The 23761-nt window shown below is 36.2% G+C and overlaps 2 protein-coding genes across 2 annotated transcripts in view; one reads left to right on the top strand and one right to left on the bottom strand.

The window, feature by feature from the left end:
* LOC109234614 (LOB domain-containing protein 15-like) lies at positions 8976-11090 on the top strand. Its single transcript, XM_019400671.1, has 3 exons — positions 8976-9139; positions 9552-9825; positions 10488-11090. The coding sequence occupies exons 1-3, from the start codon at positions 9126-9128 to the stop codon at positions 10893-10895; spliced, it is 696 nt and encodes a 231-aa protein (XP_019256216.1). The 5' UTR covers positions 8976-9125; the 3' UTR covers positions 10896-11090.
* LOC109234612 (cationic peroxidase 1-like) overlaps positions 14258-23761 on the bottom strand; it is a 24756-nt gene continuing 15252 nt past the window's right edge. The window contains exons 3-4 of the mRNA XM_019400670.1: positions 15879-16044; positions 14258-14902 (exon numbers count right to left, since the gene is read on the bottom strand). Coding sequence (XP_019256215.1) covers positions 14517-14902; positions 15879-16044 — 552 coding nt within the window. The 3' untranslated portion in view covers positions 14258-14516. The remainder of the gene's footprint in view (positions 14903-15878; positions 16045-23761) is intronic.

Below are 23761 nucleotides of genomic sequence, written 5' to 3'. Positions count from 1 at the left end.
AATTAGGAAGTTTAACCATGAGGGGTTTAGGTAAAGCCTTATATTCTATGAAAAAATGTTTGTTGAAACTCATATGCTCAGTTGCTCCACTATCTAATATCCAAGAGTCATTATCAATTTGAATGAAACGGGCATGTGAGTTAAAAAATTTGGCTATAGAAGCACAACTGAGGTTTGCAGAAGCATCAGAAGTGGAAGCTGTCTGCTATCCCTTATTTGCCTGATGGAGAAGTTGCAGAGGTTGAGTTACATTCTCCTATGTAAGTGTCTGAATTCTTGTTGATACCCAATTTTTCTCCGTATATATTTTTACATATGCAAAATACTTTGAAATAGTATATATATATGCATATATAAGCATGTCCAAGTATTTTATTATTTTTTCCAAATTTTAAAAAAAAATTTAAACCAATTTATTGCCCTATTTTAACTGTACAAAGCCAATAATTATTCCCAAAATTATCATTTTTGGTGATTCAGTTATTGTATTCTCATATTTATACCAAAATATAGCTAAGCCAACTTTTGCACATTTTTTATAAATTGATTTGGTATTTTTAAAGCTAAATTGCACTTAATTGCAATATTAGCCTATTTTAAGAATTAATTGCGTTTATAATTACAAATTTGATTCCAGTATTATTAATCTAATATTTATATATTATTAACTAATTTAGCACCTTTAATTTATTTTCAAAAATCATTTTACTATTTTTATAAAATAAAAAGGGAAAAAGTGGCTATTTAAAATCTAGCCCTATTTCATTTCCAATTTTAGCCCAAATGGACCCCTCATTTAACCCCAGTTTTAATCTCAATTGGACCGGCCCAAACCCTAAATTACCGACCCCCTGACCCATTTATTTTTACCCGCCCGGCTCCCCTTTGATCCAGGTCGTTGATCAAAATGATCAACGGCCATAATTACCTCTTTCCTTTTTAATTTCCCAAACCCCCCAACCCTAAGCCATTTCATCGGAGACGCCGCCTTTGAACCCCTTCGTCTCTCAAACTCTCTCNCTAGCAAGATGAATTTTTCCGCCCAGACGAGCACATCATCAACAATACCCAATGGTCGCTTCATAAATCGGTCTGTCATTTGCAAACACATGGAAGTTGGCCTCGGAGGCCCAATACCCAAAGTCTTGAAAACTGAGAAGGGCATTAAATTGATGCTTTCCCCAAGATCACATAAAGCTTTGGCAAAGTCTGCACTACCAATAGTGCAAGGGATAGTGAAAGCACCGGGATCCTCTAATTTCGGGGCCATTGAATGTACTATGGCACTAACTTGGTGGGTCATCTTGATAGTTTCACAGTCCATTGATCTTTTCTTTGTAACCAAATCTTTCATAAATTTAGCATAACCAGGCATTTGCTCCAAAGCCTCCACCAAAGGCACATTGATGGATAAGCTCTTCATCATGTCAATGAACCTTTTGAATTGATTCTCACTTTTCTGCTTGGCTAGCCTCTGAGGATAGGGGGAGGTGGCCTAGGTAAACGTGCCTTGGATTTTGTCACAACTGGCTCCGACATGTCAATTACATGCTCCCTAGACGGGTTCACGGCCTCTTGAGTTTCCACCTCGGTTTCATTAATGTCAATCCTCACTTCATTGTTCACATTGTCATCAACCACATCTTCAACTACCAAAGGAGCCGCATCTTCTTGAAACTCAACATCATCATCAACAACTTGCTTTTGTTTCGAGGCATTCACATCACCGCCTCTCTTCGTGTTGTAACCGCCATGACATGATTGTTCCCACCCTTTGGGTTCACTACCGTATCACTTGGTAGAGCACCCTTCGAGCGAGTATTCAACGATTGAGAGATTTGGCCTAATTGCACCTCCAAATTTCTGATAAAGGTATTGTGGGAAACCAACTGTGCATCCGAATCCGCATTCTTCTTCATCATCTGTTCGAACATCATTTCGATTCTACCCATATTATTACCCGAAGAACTAGGATCTTGAGAAGGGAAAGGGGGTGGATTGTTCGGTTGTTGGTACATTGGGGGCCTTTGAAAGCCTTGCCCCCTGTTTCCTTGATTTCCATTATTCCATCCACCTTGAGTATTGTTGCCACCCCAATTGTTGTTATTACCATTCCAATTCCCTTGGTTGCCTTGATTGCCCCAGTTGTTATTTTGGTTGTTGTTCCCCCAATTACCACTGTTTTGTTGTTGATTGCCCCAATTACCTTGAGGTCTCCACTGTTGTTGGTTTGAAGAGTTGCCCTGTTGGCCTTGAAAATTGTTCACATATTGTACCTCTTCATTTTGCTCATCATAGCCATCATTTTGAAACCCATCACAATCATCAGCAAATTGCTCAGAATTCCCTTGGTTTTGTTGCCTTCTTTGCCTTCTCTTGTTGGTAAGCATACTAACACCTTCCATAGCATCACTTGGCGAGGGTTTTGGACTTGTTGCAATTGTTCCTTAGCCAATTGGTTCATAGTAGTTGTCAACTCCGCTATAGCTTGCCCATGGTCATGTAATTTCTTATGCAAATGAATAACCGTAGGGTCACCTTGAGGAACATTGGCTCTACTTTTCCATGCGGAGGATGTATCCGCCATCTCATCAAGAATCTCACAAGCTTCGTCATAAGGCAACTTCATGAAATTACCCCCAGCCAATTGATTGACTATGCATTGATTTGTAGTATTGATGCCCCGATAGAAGGTTTGTTGTATCATCGCCTCCGTCATATCATTATTGGGGCATTCCTTCACCATCGTTCTAAACCGCTCCCAAATCTCATGCAAAGGTTCCGTGGGTTCTTGCTTGAAGGCTAATATCTCATCTCGAAGTGTCGCCATGTGCCCGAGTGAGAAAAATTTAGCAATAAACTTATCCTCCAACTCATCCCAAGTTGTGATGGAATGGTTGGGAAGTCTCTCAAGCCAATCTAATGCTTTCCCCCGAAGTGAGAATGGGAAAAGCCTCAACCTAAGAGCATCCTCGGACACATTCGTCTGCTTGCTCCCCCAACATGTATCCACGAACCCCTTGAGATGTTTGTAGGCATTTTGATCCGCAGCGCTCGTAAAATACCCAAGCTGCTCAAGTAAGGTCAACATCACATTGGTTATCTGAAAATTGCCCGCTCGGATTCTGGGTGGGACAATAGCACTTGCATAGCCTTGGTTCGGGAGCACTCGAGGAACCGCTCTTGGAGGTGGTGGAGGAGGGTCTGGAACATTGTCATTTGCATTGGCCCGGCGGCCTCTACGTTGTCCTTGAGGTACAAGAGGCACCTCTTCTTCTCCAATGTCATCTACCTCCTCCCCCACATTCATATTTCCAAGANTTTCATATTGTTTAGTGGAAGAGTGAAGTAGATTTTCATGTCGTGATATGAGTTTAGACTCAGGAAGATTAAGTGGTTGCGTAATAGTTATGACTATGGAAGGGCGTAGAGAGATGTCAGTTTGAGGCTCAATAGGCGGGTTATCACTTGCGAGGTGTCCTGAGGTTGTGTGATCCCTATGTTGTTTCTGTGGAGAGTTTTCTCTTACCGATGGGTTATATGTGTAGAACCTGAGTTTGGATCGCTTGAGGAGGTTGGCTTGACTGTCACGAGGATGAACGTGATCTTAGCAGATGATTTAAGGTATTATATGGTTTGTGTTACATAAGCTTATGAAGGATTTAGTTGAATTTCAGTGCGGGATTTTGGGCAGCAATAGAGTATGGGTATTATAAGTTATCAAATGCTCTATTCCTTGGCTTTGAGCCAAGTGGGGGAGTATGCTATCGACGGTTTGATTACGTGGTTAGGTGTTGTATTGGTTTCAGTTTGAGGTATATTGGTGAATCAGTTATGGCTTACAGAGGTTGAGATCGAGGATGTCTCGAGTAAGGGAATTTCTAGATGTCACACCTCCTTTTTACCCAAGGGGGATATAAGGGAGTTTTTCCAATTAAAGTGACATTATTCGATATGAGATTATTTTATTTATTTTCAGAGTCGCCACTTGGAATAGTTATATGGTGTCCCAAGTCACCGGTTTATTTTAAATCCCAAATCGAGGAAAATTGACTTTATTTTTTGGTCCGCGAACACAGAAGACCGGGTAAAGAATTCTGTTAATCCGGGAGAAGGTGTTAGACATTCCCGAGTTCTGTGGTTCTAGCACGGTCGCTTAGCTATTAATAATTGGCCTAATTATCTGATCTATTACATGTTTTAAACCTATTGTGCATTTTTAATTTTATACCGCTTTTAATTATTTATGGAGTTGTTTCTGGAACCAGTTACGATTGTCGTACACTTGTTTATTTTTGTACATATTGCAAATCATGTCACAGGAACCGTACCCACAATCTACAACATGTATATTTTATTATTGTTTGAAGTTGTAGTCGGGTCACATGAAATGTGTACCCAAATTTGAGGAATTATGTATCATAACTATATTACGGGAACCGTACCCATAGTCACGATAATTTATTAGTACGCGCCTAAAGCAAACTACGATGTTCAAATTTTTCTAAGTTAGTTTGACTGCTGTAAAGAGTCCACATCAGCGTATTAGGATATAAAAATTCAACTACTTTAGGATAATCTAGCATTAATGGTTATAGACTTAAAAACATGAGAGATGGGCCCAAATGATTATTTCATGCCCAGTTGTGACTCTCAATTGAATGGGCCGGTCGTGGTTCTGTTTTTAGCAACAAAAGAAAATTGCCCAACATGCATTGTTCAAGTCCGGATTTGGTTCACACGAGGGTAAAATCAGAAAAAATTATTGCATTCAAGTTTAAAAATTAACTATACTACTATGATTTTAACATTCTAAGTAAAAATTAGGATTATGTTCATTTCAGACAATAACCCCATAGTTGGGGCCAAGCTTTTGGGCTTAGCACCCAGGCCCAGCTGCCTGAGTCCAGACTTGGTCAGGTAATTCCCCGATTGGGCCAAGTTACAAGTCTGGCCCATCTCATATGGTCCCCATTCGACTAATCTGAGAGAACATGTTGTTTATAACAATGGATTACTGAACATAAACTTCATTAAGATACTATAAACCACAACTATTGACCATAGCTATCAACTTTAAAATATTATTACAATATACTCCATACTAATTCTATACAAAAATCAGTTCATTAGTTAACAGTCCCTGATTTAAGTTACAACACATCTTAGATATGACTATATGCTTAAAGAAAATTTGTTATATCAACAGAATACCCCACATGGTTCTGGGCTCTTTCACTTGCTATAAACTTTCAAAAAAGGGGCCTCGAATTACAAAGGCAACTATAGAGCTGCTTTGCAAATTAGCATCTTTTGTTCCAAACCAAAGGATCTCAAAGCTTTCCCTTTCTTGTTACAACTCCATATACAATCAAGAAAATAAGAAACTTTTTGTGAAGAGTAGTTTATTAGCACAATACATTCAAAAGAGTAAACGANAGCTTACCTCTTTGTTTCTGAAATCAGTAGATATCATGCCTATAGGTTCCGTCTAACACCTAGGCAAGCCTTAGGGTAAAAGTTATAAACTACATCAGTCTCTATCAATTACGACCAGCAGGCAAGCCTAATTTGGACTTCTTATCTGAAAATATGTGATAAATCAGCCTGCCCCCCAGCTTTTAAGTTTATTCAGACCTTAATCAGTACGTGCAAGACATGCTAAACAATATGCTTTTCTTTGATCTAAGGAGGCCTGTTTGAGCCTTATTTGTTTATGTGCTTCCCCATGCTTGTTTTGTTCTTGCTTGTCGCCTTAGTATTTTTACCTTTGAAACTACAAAAGCCCAACATCCCTTCCTTTTAGGATTAGTAGTCCTAAATGCCTCCGAGACTGATAGGATTGGGGCGGGTAATAGCATGCAATAAGAAAACGAGACTATTCCGCGCTTTAATACCTTAACGGGGTGGGAAAGGGTAGATATGGATATGATGACCACGCGATAACACCACGTGTATAAGTGATTACCGGGTGTTGTGTGGGGTGATCTATATTATTTATAAACCTGGACCCCCCCCCCCTCGTTTGTCTCGTTTATTTCTATTGTTTATTTACCTAAACTTTACTAACTTAGTTTTTTCTTTAAAACTTACTANTTTGAGGTATATTGGTGAATCAGTTATGGCTTACAGAGGTTGAGATCGAGGATGTCTCGAGTAAGGGAATTTCTAGATGTCACACCTCCTTTTTACCCAAGGGGGATATAAGGGAGTTTTTCCAATTAAAGTGACATTATTCGATATGAGATTATTTTATTTATTTTCAGAGTCGCCACTTGGAATAGTTATATGGTGTCCCAAGTCACCGGTTTATTTTAAATCCCAAATCGAGGAAAATTGACTTTATTTTTTGGTCCGCGAACACAGAAGACCGGGTAAAGAATTCTGTTAATCCGGGAGAAGGTGTTAGACATTCCCGAGTTCTGTGGTTCTAGCACGGTCGCTTAGCTATTAATAATTGGCCTAATTATCTGATCTATTACATGTTTTAAACCTATTGTGCATTTTTAATTTTATACCGCTTTTAATTATTTATGGAGTTGTTTCTGGAACCAGTTACGATTGTCGTACACTTGTTTATTTTTGTACATATTGCAAATCATGTCACAGGAACCGTACCCACAATCTACAACATGTATATTTTATTATTGTTTGAAGTTGTAGTCGGGTCACATGAAATGTGTACCCAAATTTGAGGAATTATGTATCATAACTATATTACGGGAACCGTACCCATAGTCACGATATGGTCAGGTAATTCCCCGATTGGGCCAAGTTACAAGTCTGGCCCATCTCATATGGTCCCCATTCGACTAATCTGAGAGAACATGTTGTTTATAACAATGGATTACTGAACATAAACTTCATTAAGATACTATAAACCACAACTATTGACCATAGCTATCAACTTTAAAATATTATTACAATATACTCCATACTAATTCTATACAAAAATCAGTTCATTAGTTAACAGTCCCTGATTTAAGTTACAACACATCTTAGATATGACTATATGCTTAAAGAAAATTTGTTATATCAACAGAATACCCCACATGGTTCTGGGCTCTTTCACTTGCTATAAACTTTCAAAAAAGGGGCCTCGAATTACAAAGGCAACTATAGAGCTGCTTTGCAAATTAGCATCTTTTGTTCCAAACCAAAGGATCTCAAAGCTTTCCCTTTCTTGTTACAACTCCATATACAATCAAGAAAATAAGAAACTTTTTGTGAAGAGTAGTTTATTAGCACAATACATTCAAAAGAGTAAAGAGAAAACAATCAGTAATACCAATAAAAAGTGGTCAAAACCCATCATAGCTCATGATGCAAGACTAAGTGTAAGCAGGACAAAAATAGCAAANTCAGCCTGTGCTTTATAAATTGCTTCGGCACAAAATAAGAAACGATCTCTCCAACGCATAAATGGTTGTGAGTTCACGTTCTCATCATCTTTGGTAAAATCAAGTCCACCGCGAAGACATTCATAAACAGCTCTACCGTAGTTTTTAGCAGATAACCCCAATTTAGGTTTAATAGTACATCCCAACAGGGGACGACCATACTTGTTCAATTTATCTATTTCAACTTGGATCCCATGAGGCGGACCTTGGAAACTTTTAACATAAGCAGGAGGTATTCGCAGATCTTCTAGACGTAGAGCGCGCAGGGCTTTGAACCCAAATACGTTACCTACAATGGAAGTAAACATGTTGGTAACAGAACCTTCTTCAAAAAGGTCTAAAGGGTAAGCTACATAAGCAATATATTGATCTTTTTCTCCAACAACACGCTCGATGCGGTAGCATCGCCCTTTGTAACGATCAAGGCTGGTAAGTCCATCGATCCATACAGTTGTCCGTGTACCAGTAGAAGATTCGGCAGCTACCGCGGCCCCTGCTTCTTCAGGTGGAACTCCAGGTTGAGGAGTTACTCGGAATGCTGCCAATATATCAGTATCCTTGGTTTGGTACTCAGGAGTATAATAAGTCAATTTGTACTCTTTAACACCAGCTTTGAATCCAACACTTGCTTTAGTCTCTGTTTGCGGTGACATAAATCCCTCCCTACAACTCATGAATTAAGAATTCTCACAATTACAAGGTCTACTCGACACGAATTCCGCGCTAATGAAACTTTTCACAGGAATCTTTCACAAAATTTCCAACTAATACTAATATTATCAACTAATCAGAATGTTTGATTATTAGACCATGGTATTTGATTTGCCAAATACATCATTATTGTATACTCTTTCATATATACAGCGCAGCCCAATTTTTATTTTTTACTTTTTTTTTTGAAATGGAAATACAAACTGATTCTAAGTGTATTTTTTTTTTCTTCTCAAAAGTGCTTTAAAAAAAAAATGTTTTTGGAAAGAAGCTATTTTTCTGCTTCTCCTCAAAAGTTTTTTTTTTCTTCCAAAAGTTTGGCCAAACACTTCAACTTTGAAAAAAAAATGCTTCTAGGTTGGAGAAGCTTGAGCAAAAGGCTATAAGTCATCTTTTGTTTATCACTTAATCATCACTTTCTTTGGTTAAATATAGGGGATTTTTCTACAAATAGTAAGTCGGATTCACCCTCTGCATTTTCTGGCGAGTACATATAAATTATACATTGATTACTATATAATTATTCATATATTATATATTCATTGGCTATTTTTTATTTAAATGATTGAACGTCTATTTTTTATTTAAATGATTGAAATATAGACGTCTATTGAAAAAGTTGTAAATAAGAAAATGAAGTGAAGCAACGTGTGTGAAGCAATCAAGCAAACCACAGTTGGTTATCTTCAAAAGTCAATAGGTGCAATTAGTCACACGTGGGATAGCTTTGACTCGGCTGGCACTTCTCTCTCTTTCATTTTTTTAATTGTCTCTTCATCAGAAACTTCTCTTAATAAATTAATTTTTCACCGTCTTTAATATAGAGTAAGCTATATATTTTTTTTAATTCTTCTGATAGAACATTAAATATCTCTGTTAACCTTAATTGTCTTGCCTTCTAATATAAGCACCCCTTCTCTTCTTTCTTGATCCTTTCCTCTCTCCCTCTTATTACTCAATCTTCATATTTCCAATTTATCTTCCATCAAAGGAGCTACCTTGAGGTGTTCTTGAATGTCAAGAGAAAGGTAATTAAACTTAATATTTACATGGTACTGATATATTGTCTCTTTTCCTCTTTTTCATTTTCTTGAGTCGAGGGTTCATCGGAAACAAATTCTCTACTCCATCGGGGTAGGGGTAAGGTCTGCGCACACACTATCCTCTCCAGACCCCGCACTTGTACTGATTGTTGTTGTTATTTACATGGTCAAATATAATTACTTCTTTTATCTTTGTACCTTTTAAGAAACTAGATCAATTAGGTCTAATAAGTGTTGACACTCCTTCACCATACTGTGTAGATAGATAATTTGTTTTATGCATATATTATATGTTGAATTAATCTTCTTGTTTTCTTCGTGTATTTACCTTTTTTTGTATTTTGATACCTTTAGTGAAAATCCTGACTCCGTCGCTGTCTTTTACTGGTGTGAATAGGGAGAGATTGGATGAGATTGGGAAGAAATTAAAGACAGAGATAGATGCATCTTCACAGCTACATATGCAACAACAAATGGGAAGAAGACAGATATTGGGGCCTACAGTAGGAACAACCTTAAACACAATTACACCTTGTGCTGCTTGTAAACTTTTAAGAAGAAGATGTGCTGAGGAATGCCCATTTTCTCCTTATTTTTCCCCACATGAACCCCAGAAATTTGCTGCTGTTCATAAAGTCTTTGGTGCTAGCAATGTTTCCAAGTTGCTCCTGGTATGTGACCATTTCCCCAAATAGAATAATTAACCCAAATAGCGACTCACCTAATAATCTCTTAAACTAAAAATAATCGATGTATGCATAATATATGTATACCGGCATGAGAAACTAAACTAAGAATTTGACCGGCTATTTGTCTAACAATCACTTTCAAATAATTCCATAAACAAATTGCTACTCAAATTTACAATTTGTCCTTTGTCCTTCTATATTTTTTCTTTAAGATTTAACATATGCACATGCACTGATGGTGTGAAGAACCTCAGATTTTAGTGTATTTTAATTTCTTATAGAAGGTTCCTTGTCTTATTTTCTTTAGGTAAATTTCAATTAGATGCACCAATAGTATGAAAATTTTTTACACCTCCATTTATGTATTCTAACTAGTTATAATTTGTTCTAGTTTACAAGATTAGCAAATTAGGCTATCTACTATATCATGTAACTTTATTATGATGGTACAAACAATTTATAAAAATTTTTATTATACAAAAGTTAAACTCTTTCAGGTGATAACTAGTCGCACTAAATATAAGTTACTTATTGTTATCTTACCTAATAGTGAAAAAATTCTTTAATATATTTCACAGTTAAACCCGTTTCTCTAAATTTTTGGGTAATTTTTTTTTGTGTGTGTGTGTGAAAATATTGATTAGGAGGTACCAGTGGGGCAAAGAGCAGATGCAGCAAATAGTTTGGTATATGAAGCAAATGTGAGGCTAAGGGATCCAGTGTACGGATGCATGGGTGCAATTTCAACTTTACAACAACAACTTCAAACTTTACAAGCTGAGCTTAATGCAATTAGGTCTGAGATTCTCAGATACAAATATAGAGAAGCCGCCAATAGTCTTATAGCATCTATTTCCACGTCCGTCGCTGATCAGCTGCCCCAAGCTCCTCCTACTCCGCCGCCACCGCCGCCGCCACTGCCGTCTGTGGTGGTGGTCTCCTCCTCTTCTTCCACTTCCTCCGTTTCGTCTTTGTATACGCCCCCTTCTAGTGCGGGGGCAAATTTTAGTGCCGCCATTCACAATAATAGCATATCGTATTTTGACCAGTAATTAACTGTGTCACATGAAACAGAATTGTTTTTAGTATTGAGGAGAATCATTTGGAAATTTTAGTTCACAATTTTCATGTCACAAATTAGAGTGTTATATATATAGAATTAGTTCAACCATTTCTTATATGTCCATTTGTGGCGATAACATGGAGAGCTTTTTTGAGATTTCGATGAATTATTTGTGTTGTTGAAATTTTTGGGAACAAATTCATTGATTTATTTCTTGTGTTAGTTACCTGCTCCTGTGATCGAACACATGTTTGTTTTTGTATCTAGAAGAGACATTTCTTGCAAAGTTTAATTTGACATACATGCATAACAAAATTATCCTTTGTTTCCTTAGGGTTTTGCCTGCAATATATAATTGTTCCCACAAAAATAATCTAGTTTGGTTGTCTGGCTATGGAAATCTTAAAAGTTTCCAGAGGCGAATTTACTGGAAAGTTGGGGTGAGCTCTGATTGTATTAAAAAGTAGCAGTATACATTGTATAATTTAAATGTATGTTTTCTTCTTAAACAACATAAAAGTTTCTTTACTATTATTAAAGTTAGTTTTTTCATTTTTAATAACGTTTTAATCCATTACTAATATCCGTATATGTTTATGCAAGCTATGGTCTATGGAAACGTAGAGTGGTCTCCTCCTTTTCTTTGAGATCAGATCAGAAATTTGATAATATCTCATTTGCGTAATGGCAGCAGTTCCGTAACTATTAAGATAGTCCCTTTTGCTTTGTTTAATGCCTTATTTATAACATCATCCGCATATATAAGCACATTTTATTTTGTAGCTTAATTTGGTTAAATTTGTAATCACTAGCTTTCATTGATAATGTGTATTAAACGTTTCTTCTTTTGCTAATTTACATTGTGAGACGCATGTTGAAGAAATTCTTAATGAAGTAATTTGAAACGTAAGGGACCAGAAAAAAGGTGCTAGTTAGAGATAACAGGTATTTGGTGAATTTGTCGAAATGTGCAAACTAATCTGAATACCATTGACATATCTGAGAAAAAAGTGTTTTTCATAAGTTTAAAATATATATACTCGTGTAACTTTAGAATATGTTTGCAAAATTTTCAACGGAATCTAATAACTTATTTAGTAATCTTGTCTTCTACCGAATAATGATAAAGAATTAAAAGAAAGAATTTAGAAGATTTGCTAAATTGAATCATAAAGATTTTGCAACTCTCGAGAGATTCCTTAAGCAAATGAAATTTCTTTTTGATGTCAAGACAAATTAAACTAGTGACCATAAATAAACTTTAGGCAGCTAAACCCCTATTAGTATCTTATAATGTTAGATTTCCCATATTTGAGTTTTGATTTGATGATTGCATATTGAAGGAAGTAAACGATGAAAAGAATCTCAAACTCACATTTTCCTCAGTTTGGAAAATTACTAAGTGTTGAGTACTAGTTAGTTTTATATGTATCAATTAAAATGGAAGTAATTATCTTTTATTTCCTAAATTTAGTTGTATTGTCTTTTTTAGACTACGTGGTTGCATTTTCTTGGCGCGTGGAGCTCATCAACATAGTAGGATGATATAGATGATAGGCTGGCTATTCTACTGATTTTTCTAAATTGGCAAGTACCAAAAAAAAAAAATTGCTAATTTGAAAAAAAAAAACGATGGGAATTTTTTGTCATCTATACAATAAAATGTCAACAATTATAATCCTCAATATCAAACTATTGTAAATGATTTCTAAGTATCATTTACTCCCCCAACTTGGATCTCTTTTGCATTAGTATTTAATAATTTGTCCTTCCTTGATGAACTTATTGGCAATAAGGGGAAGAACACAAAAATATTTTTTTATTTCTAACTTCCGAGATTTTATTCTTGTAAAACGAGCATGATATAGAATTTAGTACGGCTCCACTATATAATTAGTTCATCAAAGTAAAGAGGGTTTAATTTGGATCAGTCAGGAATTCTATAACTGTAATATATGTTTACACAAATAGCCGGTCAGGTTCAAGATTTACTTTGTCTAGCCGATATACATAAATTATATACCAGTCACTCAGTCAAGTATTTTTAATTTAAGAAATTAGATGAACGGTTATTTAGTGTAAAATTAGGCCGACACTGTTCATATTATCAAGTCATCACATGGGTCATTAATTAGTTTCAATGCAGTCATTAAGTAAGATTCGCATTTTGTCTTGAAAAATAGGCAGCTTTTATAATATGGCCATATTTTAAATAATTTCATATTGTGAGTCAACTTAGATGAATGGCAGAAGAACAGCTTAGGCGGAGATATTATTAATTATAGAGTATGTGCTAAATCAGGGGTCGAGTCATCTTTATTTTATTTCTCCTTTCTTTGTCAAGATTATTCTTATTGTTCTTCAATCTCAAGATATTGGAATTGTCAACTGAAAACTAATCTGACTTTTTATTAGTTTGTAAAATAAACAATTTTAAAAGCATCAATTAGAAGCTTATCAGTTGCTGAAAAGAAATGGAGGATATTGTTGGGCTAAACTAGCCCAAATACACTCTTAGTATGGTGTGATATTATCCGCTTTGGGTCAAGTTCGCACGGTTTTCCCCAAAAGGCCTCACACCATTAAGAGATCCCTACACCTTATATGTAGACTCTCAATCTTTTCAGCTACCAATGTGGGACTTTGTTCGCACATCCAACAATCTCCACCTCGAAGAGATCCCTACACCTTATATGTAGACTCTCAATCTTTTCAGCTACCAATGTGGGACTTTGTTCGCACATCCAACAATCTCCACCTCGAAGAGATCCCTACACCTTATATGTAGACTCTCGATCTTTTCAGCTACCAATGTGGGACTTTGCTCGCACTCCCAACAATCTCCACCTCGAACTATGTTCCACGTGGCCCACTACCACGATCCACGGGTCAATTTTCGAGATTACTGTGTGCCACCCACTTTATTAGAGTATTATGGCACCCGAAGCCCGCAACTAGCTTCTGCTTGTGTGCAAGCGGCCCCGCACTATCACTCCGTCATCTCCATACTCGTTCCGCTGAACCTGGGCTCTGATACCAATTGTTGGGCTAAACTAGCCCAAATACACTCTTAATATGGTGTGATATTGTCTGCTTTGGGCCAAGCCCACACGGTTTTCCCCATAAGGCCTCGCACCAAGATCCCTACACCTTATATGTAGACTTTCAATCTTTTCAGTTACCAATGTGGGACTTTGTTCGCACACCCGACATATATTTTCTACTTTAACCCCTTAACTTTTCATAGTTGAAAAATAATACTCTCTGGTAGCCCCTTGAGCAATATTTTTCAGTCAACTATGGAATTTTAATACAAGGAAAAAAAGTGATGGCCAATAATGGAAGTACTAATTTCAACACAAGTGTAAATTATTTATTCTCACAAACAGTTGCTCTTAAATTAAAAGAAAATACAAACACGTTACAAACTTGGGTTCATTCACAAGAACATATATATTACTACTACGACAATCTTGACTAGGTGCACACAGAATAAAATCAGACTCAATGTCCCTATCGAAAATAGGATTTCCTAGTGATTCTGAAGAAACTGGATTTATGTCTCGTTTTCGTTCAAGAGTTCTTATGCGTTTCTACGCCCCTTTTTGATTTAATTGATTTTCCTGCAATTAGTACGAATTTGGCCATTGGTTCCAGTAAGTGGGCTTAAGTTTCCCATTTTGACAATAGCCTTTGCAAAATCTGCAGCAAATGTTATAGGACGAGTACCGTAAGTAGTAACCTGAGAGTCCGTAGAACCACCACTAAATAGTTGTTGGTCCGAGTGAAGAATCCCTTTATTTTTCTCTAAGTTCTTGAAATAATGGTTATCAAATATTGCAGGGGTGGCTGCATCAAGTGCAGAAAGGCTGTCATCTCCACCTGTACTCGGACAACTTGATTTCAACGATGTAGCCAACGATGAATCGATGGTTGTTTCGTTGTACACACGTTCCCTAAATGTTGTACATTGTGCTTGACCTATGGTGTGAGCACCTGGAAATTTTTCGAGATAAATCAATAAATAAATCAACTAAACTTCACCCCTGAAAAGAATTGGGGATTTGAATATACGAATTTTTGTATTTAGAGTATGTTTGGATTAGTTGATTAAAAATACTTCATGAGCATAGTGCCTGAAACTAATTGTATAAATAAGCAATGATGTACTCTGAATTATTGAAAGAGAAAATAAACAATTGATATATTTGATAAAAGTATGTTGATAAATATTTTTCTCTTAGAATGACCGAGATTTCTTAATTTTCGAATTTTTGTATTTAGAATATGTTTGGCTTAGTTGATTAAAATTAGTTTATGAGCATAGTGCTGAAACTAATTGTATAAATAAGCAACTCTGTATTCTGAATTACTGAAAGAGATAATAAACAATTGATGATATATTCAGTAAAAGTATGCTGATAAATATTTTCTCTTAGAATGACCAAGATTTCTTAATTTTTGAATTTTTATGTTTAGAACATGTTTGGCTTAGTTGATTAAAAATAGTTCATGAGCATAATGCTGAACGCAATTATATAAATAAGCAATTATGTATTCTGACTTATTGAAAGAGATAATAAACAATTGATATATTTGGTAAAGTTCTCTCTTAGTATGACCAAGATTTCTTCGAAATTATTTAAACTAATATAAACAGTATTTTTATAAGGAGAAAGAAGAACGATATAAATAAAATGGAGAGTGGATTAAAAAACTATAAAAGATATAAGAAATAAACTAATAAAAATCTTGATTAAAGTAAAAGTATTTATAAGTGGAAAAATCATAAGTTGAGAGTACTTAATTTATAAGTTTGGTATCTACCAAACAAGTAAATAAGGGAAAAAATGCTTAAACCAGCTTAATCAGTTCTATTCGAGCCCAAGTATGCATTCCCAAATATTTCTAAAACGATAATAAATTACACAAAATGTTTTTAAAACTGGAAAATAAAAGAGTTATTAATTACCTGCAAGGGCAACCATTTCTTTAGCAGTGAAGCCTTTATTTGCAAAATTAGTAATAAGATCACTAAGATCCATCAAAGGAGAAGGGATATCACTATTTGCTGAACTTAAACTTGCTGTTGTAGAATCTCTTCTACCTAATTGGACAGTCCAAGTAGGCCCACCTAGCTGCACCAAGCCCAAAGGAACTTCATTGAGCTATAAATACGTAAAAATAGCACAGGCTAGCCAATTTTCGAAATGGTAATTAAAAAATAGCCAGCGTTTGCAATGTCATTGAAAAATAGTTACTATTTTGTTGCAACACGGAAAGTTCCAACATAATATACCTTAAATTGGTGCACCTGTGTATGAACTTCCAGCATAATCCAGCACAGTGCACACAGAAAGTTCCAGCATAATATACCGAGATTGGAGCACCTGTTTATGCTGGAGTTCCAGTATATTATGCTGGAAGTTCACATGTAAAAAATTTGAACTCCAGTATATTATGCTGGAATATTTTTCGGATTTTGAACAGTATTTTCGTTCAGATTTATCTTTACATGAAAAGTGGCTAAATTTCGATTACTTTTAAAACTATGGCTATTTTTCAATTACCACTTGTAAATCTGGTTATTTTTGAATTTTGCCCTATAAATATAGGGAAAATAACAATGTAGAGAGAGAGAGAGAGAGAGAGACATATATATATANATCTGAGAGAACATGTTGTTTATAACAATGGATTACTGAACATAAACTTCATTAAGATACTATAAACCACAACTATTGACCATAGCTATCAACTTTAAAATATTATTACAATATACTCCATACTAATTCTATACAAAAATCAGTTCATTAGTTAACAGTCCCTGATTTAAGTTACAACACATCTTAGATATGACTATATGCTTAAAGAAAATTTGTTATATCAACAGAATACCCCACATGGTTCTGGGCTCTTTCACTTGCTATAAACTTTCAAAAAAGGGGCCTCGAATTACAAAGGCAACTATAGAGCTGCTTTGCAAATTAGCATCTTTTGTTCCAAACCAAAGGATCTCAAAGCTTTCCCTTTCTTGTTACAACTCCATATACAATCAAGAAAATAAGAAACTTTTTGTGAAGAGTAGTTTATTAGCACAATACATTCAAAAGAGTAAAGAGAAAACAATCAGTAATACCAATAAAAAGTGGTCAAAACCCATCATAGCTCATGATGCAAGACTAAGTGTAAGCAGGACAAAAATAGCAAATATCATTTTAATATAGAATAACGGTTTGGGAGATTCAAAGCAACAGTTTTTGTAGCACCACACATTGAATAACAAATGAGAACTCAAACAAGTTTAAGGCTGACAAACTAGGTGCAATAAACACAAAGCTAACAAGAACAAATATCATATTTCATTTATGAATGTCAACATGAATGATCTCAGATGAAGAAGCTACATACCTATGTCGCGCCCCCTTTTTCCCTCTTTGCATCGGAAAATCGGGTTTATGACATTTTGGGCATAGGACAATTCATTCCATTTGGGAACTAGGTTTTGTATTTGAAGAGTCGGCACCTAATGATTTAGGATGCATTAGTACACCTATAAGGTTCAGCTACAACTACATTTTTTGATAACCAGAGATAGGGTAAGGGCTTGAAATTATCCCAAGGGGAATGTGTTAGCCACCCCTCAGGATCCACTAGTGTGGTTCCCCGCCAGACAGTTCTTTGTGAATTTGTGCAATTAGCAAGTAAACAGATAAGGCTCAAATAAGAGGGGATTTTGAATACATAAATAAAACGAAGTTTTGAAAGAGTTATAACTAAACATGCTGACGAATACAAGAAGGGTCCTAGGTTTATTTGTAATATGGATCACATCAATGCAATACCCGGTAATCACTCCTCTAAAGAGGGGCTACACGTGGTATTAGCGCACCGGCCATCATATCCATATCTACCCTTCCCACCCCGTTAAGGCATTAAAGCGCGGATTGGTCTCGACCTCTATTGCATGCTATTACCCGTCCCATTCCTATCAGTCCCGGAGGAATTTAGGACTACTATTCCTATAAGAGGGAGGACTTCAGGCTGACTCTTAGGTTTAAAGGCAAAAGGCTAAGGCGACATACAAAAATATGTTGGACTGCATTTAAAGGGGAAAACATATAAACAACAAAGAGGCTCAGATATACCTCCTCAAATAGAACACATAAATAGCATAACTTAAAACACATTTAAGGTCAGAATTTAAAATATTGAGACAGGGGAGTTTTAGTTGTTGAAGCAAACCAATTTATTACATAACTCAAATAAGAAGTCTGAATCAGGCCTGCCTGCTGGTTATAGCAATTACTGATTAACAAAGGCAGGTTCAGTCTTTATTGTTATTACCTAAGGCTTGCCTAAGTGTTTGTGTGAGATCCTATAAACATGATATCTATTACCGATTTGAAAATGGCAAAGCAGTAACAGTTCTAAAATAAACGATTTGAGATCCTATAGACATGCTTTCTAAACCGTATTAAGAAGAGAGAGTTGTTCTAAAAAAATTAGTTCAGAACAGTATGAGTCAAACTGATTTTAAACTAGACTGGTTTCAGATCCTATAGGCATGATCTCTACTATTGCTGATTTTTAATTCCTATAGACATGATATCTAGTCGAACGTGAAATGAAGCAGGCAGGGTTTACTTGAGATTCCTATAGGCATGATTTCTAAAAAATACTAATTTTAACCTTATGAGCATGATGTCTGATTGTAACCCTTTTGATCCTAGGAGCATGGTGTCTAAGTGTGGTAATAAACATGAAGAATTTGGGTCAAATCCTATAGGCATGTTATCTAAATGCAGAATTAAACATGCGGGCTAAAAATCCTATAGGCATATTATCTAAATGCTGAATTAATTATACAAAAAACAGGTCCTATAGGCATGTTCTCTACCCTTCTAATTGTTAAACATGCATAATTACCCAGCCTTTTTCACTAACCAACCCCAATGTTTATTTCAAATTATGACAGACCAAGTACTGAATTACATCAGAAAAGTGTGAAAATAAGAAGTTACAACCATAGGAAGCCTGATTCTGACTTCCTCTCTGAGTTATGGAATAAATCACCTCAAACGCCACTTGTTTCAAAGCCTTTCTCAGACCTGGGTGTGTCAAAGTTCCCTAAGGGTCTCAAGGGACCTCGGGCAGTGCTTACACACAAGTTTGCATAACCAGATAGCGATGAGTGCAGTGTGGAAGGGCCAGCCCTTATGTGTCCAAGTTCAGAGGGAGCTCATGGGTCCCAAGGCAAGGCTCACACAAGAGGGGCAGAACCTAAGTCTAAGAGTATAGTGGAAGTGCAAAGACAGGGATTTGTTTAAAACTAGGATGAGAATAGTAAAGGGGAAAAGTAATTGGAAACAGTAGTAGTAAAGCTAACACTACCCAGAATCAACATTTTTTGCACAAGGGGTCAGGGGTTTGGGAATACATTGTAGGGGGCATATGACCCTTGGAAGGGGTCAGGCTTGGGCATGCACAGCAATACATGGTGCTAGCGTGCCCATATACCAGCCAGAGAACACAACACATAGAGGGGATGTGAAGCATATGACCCTAAGGAGGGGTCAGGTTTGGGGTCATGCACAGCAATGTCTAACGCTGACATGCCCCCAAACCAACAAAGGAATAAAAACACATAGGGGATATGGGGGTTTGGGATTCATAAGTCATAATAAGTGACTGACAGAGTTCATACATAAGAAAACATTAATTCAGAAGAGAAAGGGGCAAATTACAGTATGCTCAGTAATGGAACTTGATTAAACACAAGAGGAAACATGCAAGAGCGAAAGAAATAGTAAAGAAAAATGTTGTTGTCGATGCTGGAAAATTAATTAGAACATACCAGTAAAGGAGCAAATGCAGAAAGAAAAGTAAGCAAATTTCCCACAGCCTAGCCTTGTCTTTCAGCCGGCTAGGTCAGGCAGCAACACAAGTAGTAACATAGAAGAGAGAGAGTTTTTAGTGAGGTGTGTGTTCCGAACTCAAGTGTTTCGTTCCTTGTTGTTCGTGTCTTTGAAAGAAGAGGGGTGCAGGGTATATATAGCTTTTTGAAAACGAGAGAAGGAGAGGTAATAAGTAAAGTTTTTGTACAAATATGAAAACAATCAACAGTTAGAATCAATTATACAAGTGATTCCCTTTAATTAAGCAATCACTTGTCTAACAGGTAGTAAAAGATTCAAATAAGGAAAGAGATCAGTTTAGAGATAGACTGATTATTGCCATAAAAGAAGTAGTACAAGCATTAAGTAAGTAATCAAGTCTAGGTACAGAAATATACTTATTTTGGAAAAGATTCAGTAAGGCAAAGTATCATAGTAAAGGGGAAGAAATCAATCAATTTGAACGGGCGAGTGAAATCAGGGTTCATAAAAGGGAACTTAAGAAATCAGTCACAAGATGAAGATCAATCAAGGAAGAAACTTCAGCATATAAATAAAGTGAACAAGGCCATCAGACATGCGAGGCCAAACTTATTGATAAAATCACAAACAGGCAGTAGTGGCAGAAATAAGCTAGGGTTTAGTAGTAAAGCAAACATTCGAAGCATAGTAATCAAGTAGGTCGAGTCACAGGGAAGAAAACAGAGCATCAGAAATATGCAAAGGTTTCACAATAGCAGGTGAGGAAACCCCTTTTAAAAAGTTAGGGTTTCAACCCTAGTCGAGTTGAAAGATAGTAAAAAAATCAGATGAGTCACATAAAGAAAAGAGAAAGTCTAAAACAAAAGCTTCCAGTCGAGTCAAGTACTCAAACAAACAATTTTAGGCCCAAAGACCTAGGGTTTCAACAACAATCGATTTTAAAAGGTGATAAACAAATAAATCAAACAAGTGCTAGCAAACAGTTTCAGAATTCGAATGAACCCCAAAAGAAATTAGGGTTTTCAACATGATAACTCAGATAGGAGAACAACATGAGCAAGACATAGAAAAATCACAGACACGTTAAAATCAGAGAAGAGATTTTGAAAAGAAAAACTTGAAGGAAAACCCTAATCGGAAAGTGAAGAGTCATTTTGAAAGAAAGGTCAAAGAAACTTCGAGAGGCACTTAAAAAGTTCATGGCAAGCATAGATCTAAGGTGGATCTGAAAGCAATCGAAAAATTCTTAGAGATTAGGGTTTCAGAAAACCCAAAAGCAATGAGAAAGGCCTTGAAAGTTACCGATCTAACCAGGAGAGTCAAGGATCTGACTCGAATGGCCATGGTTGGCCGGAGAAAGGTCAGGGATGACCGGAGAAAGGTCATCGAGCAAGGACCGGACCAAATCCCTTCGAGGTCTGGTCATAAAACCATAGAACCAAATACATAGGAGCCATGGAAGGCTGGTACAGGCCTCAAATGACCACGGAAGGCCATAGATTAGGTAGGTATTAGGGTGGATTAAGGTGGTGGCGGCTAGGGTTTAGGTGGTGTTGCAGAGAGGGTTTGAGAGGAAGGGGGTTCAAGGGCAGCGGTAGGTGAGAAATGATAGGGTTTTGGGGTCGTTTGGAATTAATTAAGGAAAGGGCGAGTATTGGCCGTTGATTTGAATGATCAACGGCCTGGATTAAAACGGGTAAGTGGGGCGGTTTATGAAACTGGGTTTGGGCATGGTCCGATGGGTTCAATTGGGTTGAGGATTGGGTTTAAATTGGGGTAGAATTTATGCTATAATTGAAACGTAACTGGGCTATCATTTAAATAGCCAATTTTCCCCTATTTAAATTATAAAAAATAGTAAATTGAGTTCTGAAAATAAATTAAAAGTACCAGAATGATTTATGATATATAATTAACCATTTAAAAATACTAGACTTAATCTTTATGAGCACAAAAATACAATTAAATCCTGAAAGAGGCTAATATTGCAATTATACAATTTAGCCTTAAAAAATACTAAATAATTTTGTAAAAATATGCAAAAAAAATTCCCTTAGCTATATTTTAGCATAAATATAAAAGTTCAACAAGTGAATCACCAAAAATGATAATTTTAGAAATTTTTACTGGGTTTTTATGGATAAAATAAGGGAATAAATTGATTTAAAAACCATTAAAAATTAAGAAAAAATAATAAAACATTTGAGCGCGCTTATATATGCATGCATATGCTATTTTGAAGGTATTTTTCATATTAAAATATATATAGGGAAAAATTGGGTATCAACAACCTATAACAGCAAGAATCAAAGTGAGACACAATGAACCTCTAATTGAAACTATGAAGGAGACAGCCAGCAGGAACAAACAGCACGGCAAGAAGCAACCCAAAACCAAAGAACAGCTAACTTGAACTTTCCCAGAATCAGAATAAAATAGCACTAGAGTGAATGGGCATAGAAACTCTAGCCAGAAACTGATTTTTTAGAGTAAGAAAATTGCAGAAAGCTTTTCATTTCTGTGAGTATTCAGAGAATTGCTTAGAGTGAATATGCTCATCAGAATGTGTGTGAGAGTTAGGGAGGGTCTGTTCCTTTTATAGAGTGTACAAAGAAAGCATTAAAAAGGAATATTCTACCCTAAATTTCTGAAATGTCAAATAGTATAACATCTTTTAACAACTGTCTGTCCTTTTTCTATCCAATTTCAGCATTTTCATGCTAAAAATGGGGACAGTTGTCCAATGCTAGAACATTCTGATATTTTCCTCATTGTAAATTCCCATTTTTACCCCTTTAAGTTCTGCTTATTGCAACTTAAACCAATTTAACCTAAATTCAGATTTCAAAACCCTCAAGGAACCTCCTAGAACTATCTAGGTGATTCCACCATTGAATTCTATGAATTGTTTCTTAAAATCAATTAAATCTTAAAACGACCGTAATTTAAACAAAACAGTCTAGCTAACCATTGAATCAAGGTATTTGTCTAATTAAAACCCTAAACAAACTGAACTCAAGAACAAACAGACATAGCAGAAAAGCAGTAACAAAAATAAAGAAACAAAATAATGATGTAATAAAACCTAATAATTAATCCTAATTAATCTAAACTTGATGTAATTAAACAAAATATACAACTAAGCTAATTTATCTAATAGTTTAACATGCTTGAATAATTTTTAATACTAACCTAAACAGTAAACTAATTAATCTATAAACAAACGACCCTAATTAAATCGATGGCCATACACATGCAAAATCATAAAAACAAGCATAAAAATAAAGAGACAAGGAAAGAGGTCAGGAGATATATCTAAGTGGCTCTGGCAAATCAGAACGGCTTCGATATAGATCCAAAAATACGTTAACCAACTGTTCTTGTTGAGAATTATTAATTAACGTAGGTTTCAACCTAAGTCGAGTCTAGAAAACTCGAAGAAAAATCAAAAAGGGGAAAAAATTAGTGTTTCTGTTTTCTTAGATTTGGGAATCGAGGAAATCGAGAGGGAATTTAGGAAAAATGATGGTAGGATGGTGGTGGGAGGAGGCTAGGAGTTGTTTGGTATGATTTTGGGGTTTATCAGGAGGCTTAGGGTTTGGGTAAAATCTCAGATCTGAGATTGGCGGAGATTGATGGGGATTTCGGTGGAATTGTTGATGGATTTGCACTTAAGGGAGTGTGGAGAGTGTGGGGTGTGAGTTTAGGGTGGTTTGGAGGTGCTCCGCCGCCGTAGTGCGATTTCTGGGCGGCGAAGAAGGCGGGGGATTAGAGGACGGCTAGGGTTTGGTATTGAGAGAGAAGAGACAGAATGAGAGAAGGGGGGGGGGGGGTCCTACGGGTGGTGTCGTCTTCGGACGAGTTAAAAGGTAAAGTAGGGTTGGAGTTGTGAGCCGTTGGATCAAAGAATTAGACGGCGTAGGAGTTAAAAGTAAGTGAGTGGTAGTATGGCGTATTGTTTTGTCGTGGGGGGTAG

This window comes from Nicotiana attenuata, chromosome 11, assembly GCF_001879085.1.
Source record: "Nicotiana attenuata strain UT chromosome 11, NIATTr2, whole genome shotgun sequence".
In the NCBI taxonomy this organism is placed as follows: Eukaryota; Viridiplantae; Streptophyta; class Magnoliopsida; order Solanales; family Solanaceae; genus Nicotiana; species Nicotiana attenuata.
Note: the sequence above shows the minus strand (reverse complement) of the source record. Positions and strands in the feature narration are given on the sequence as shown.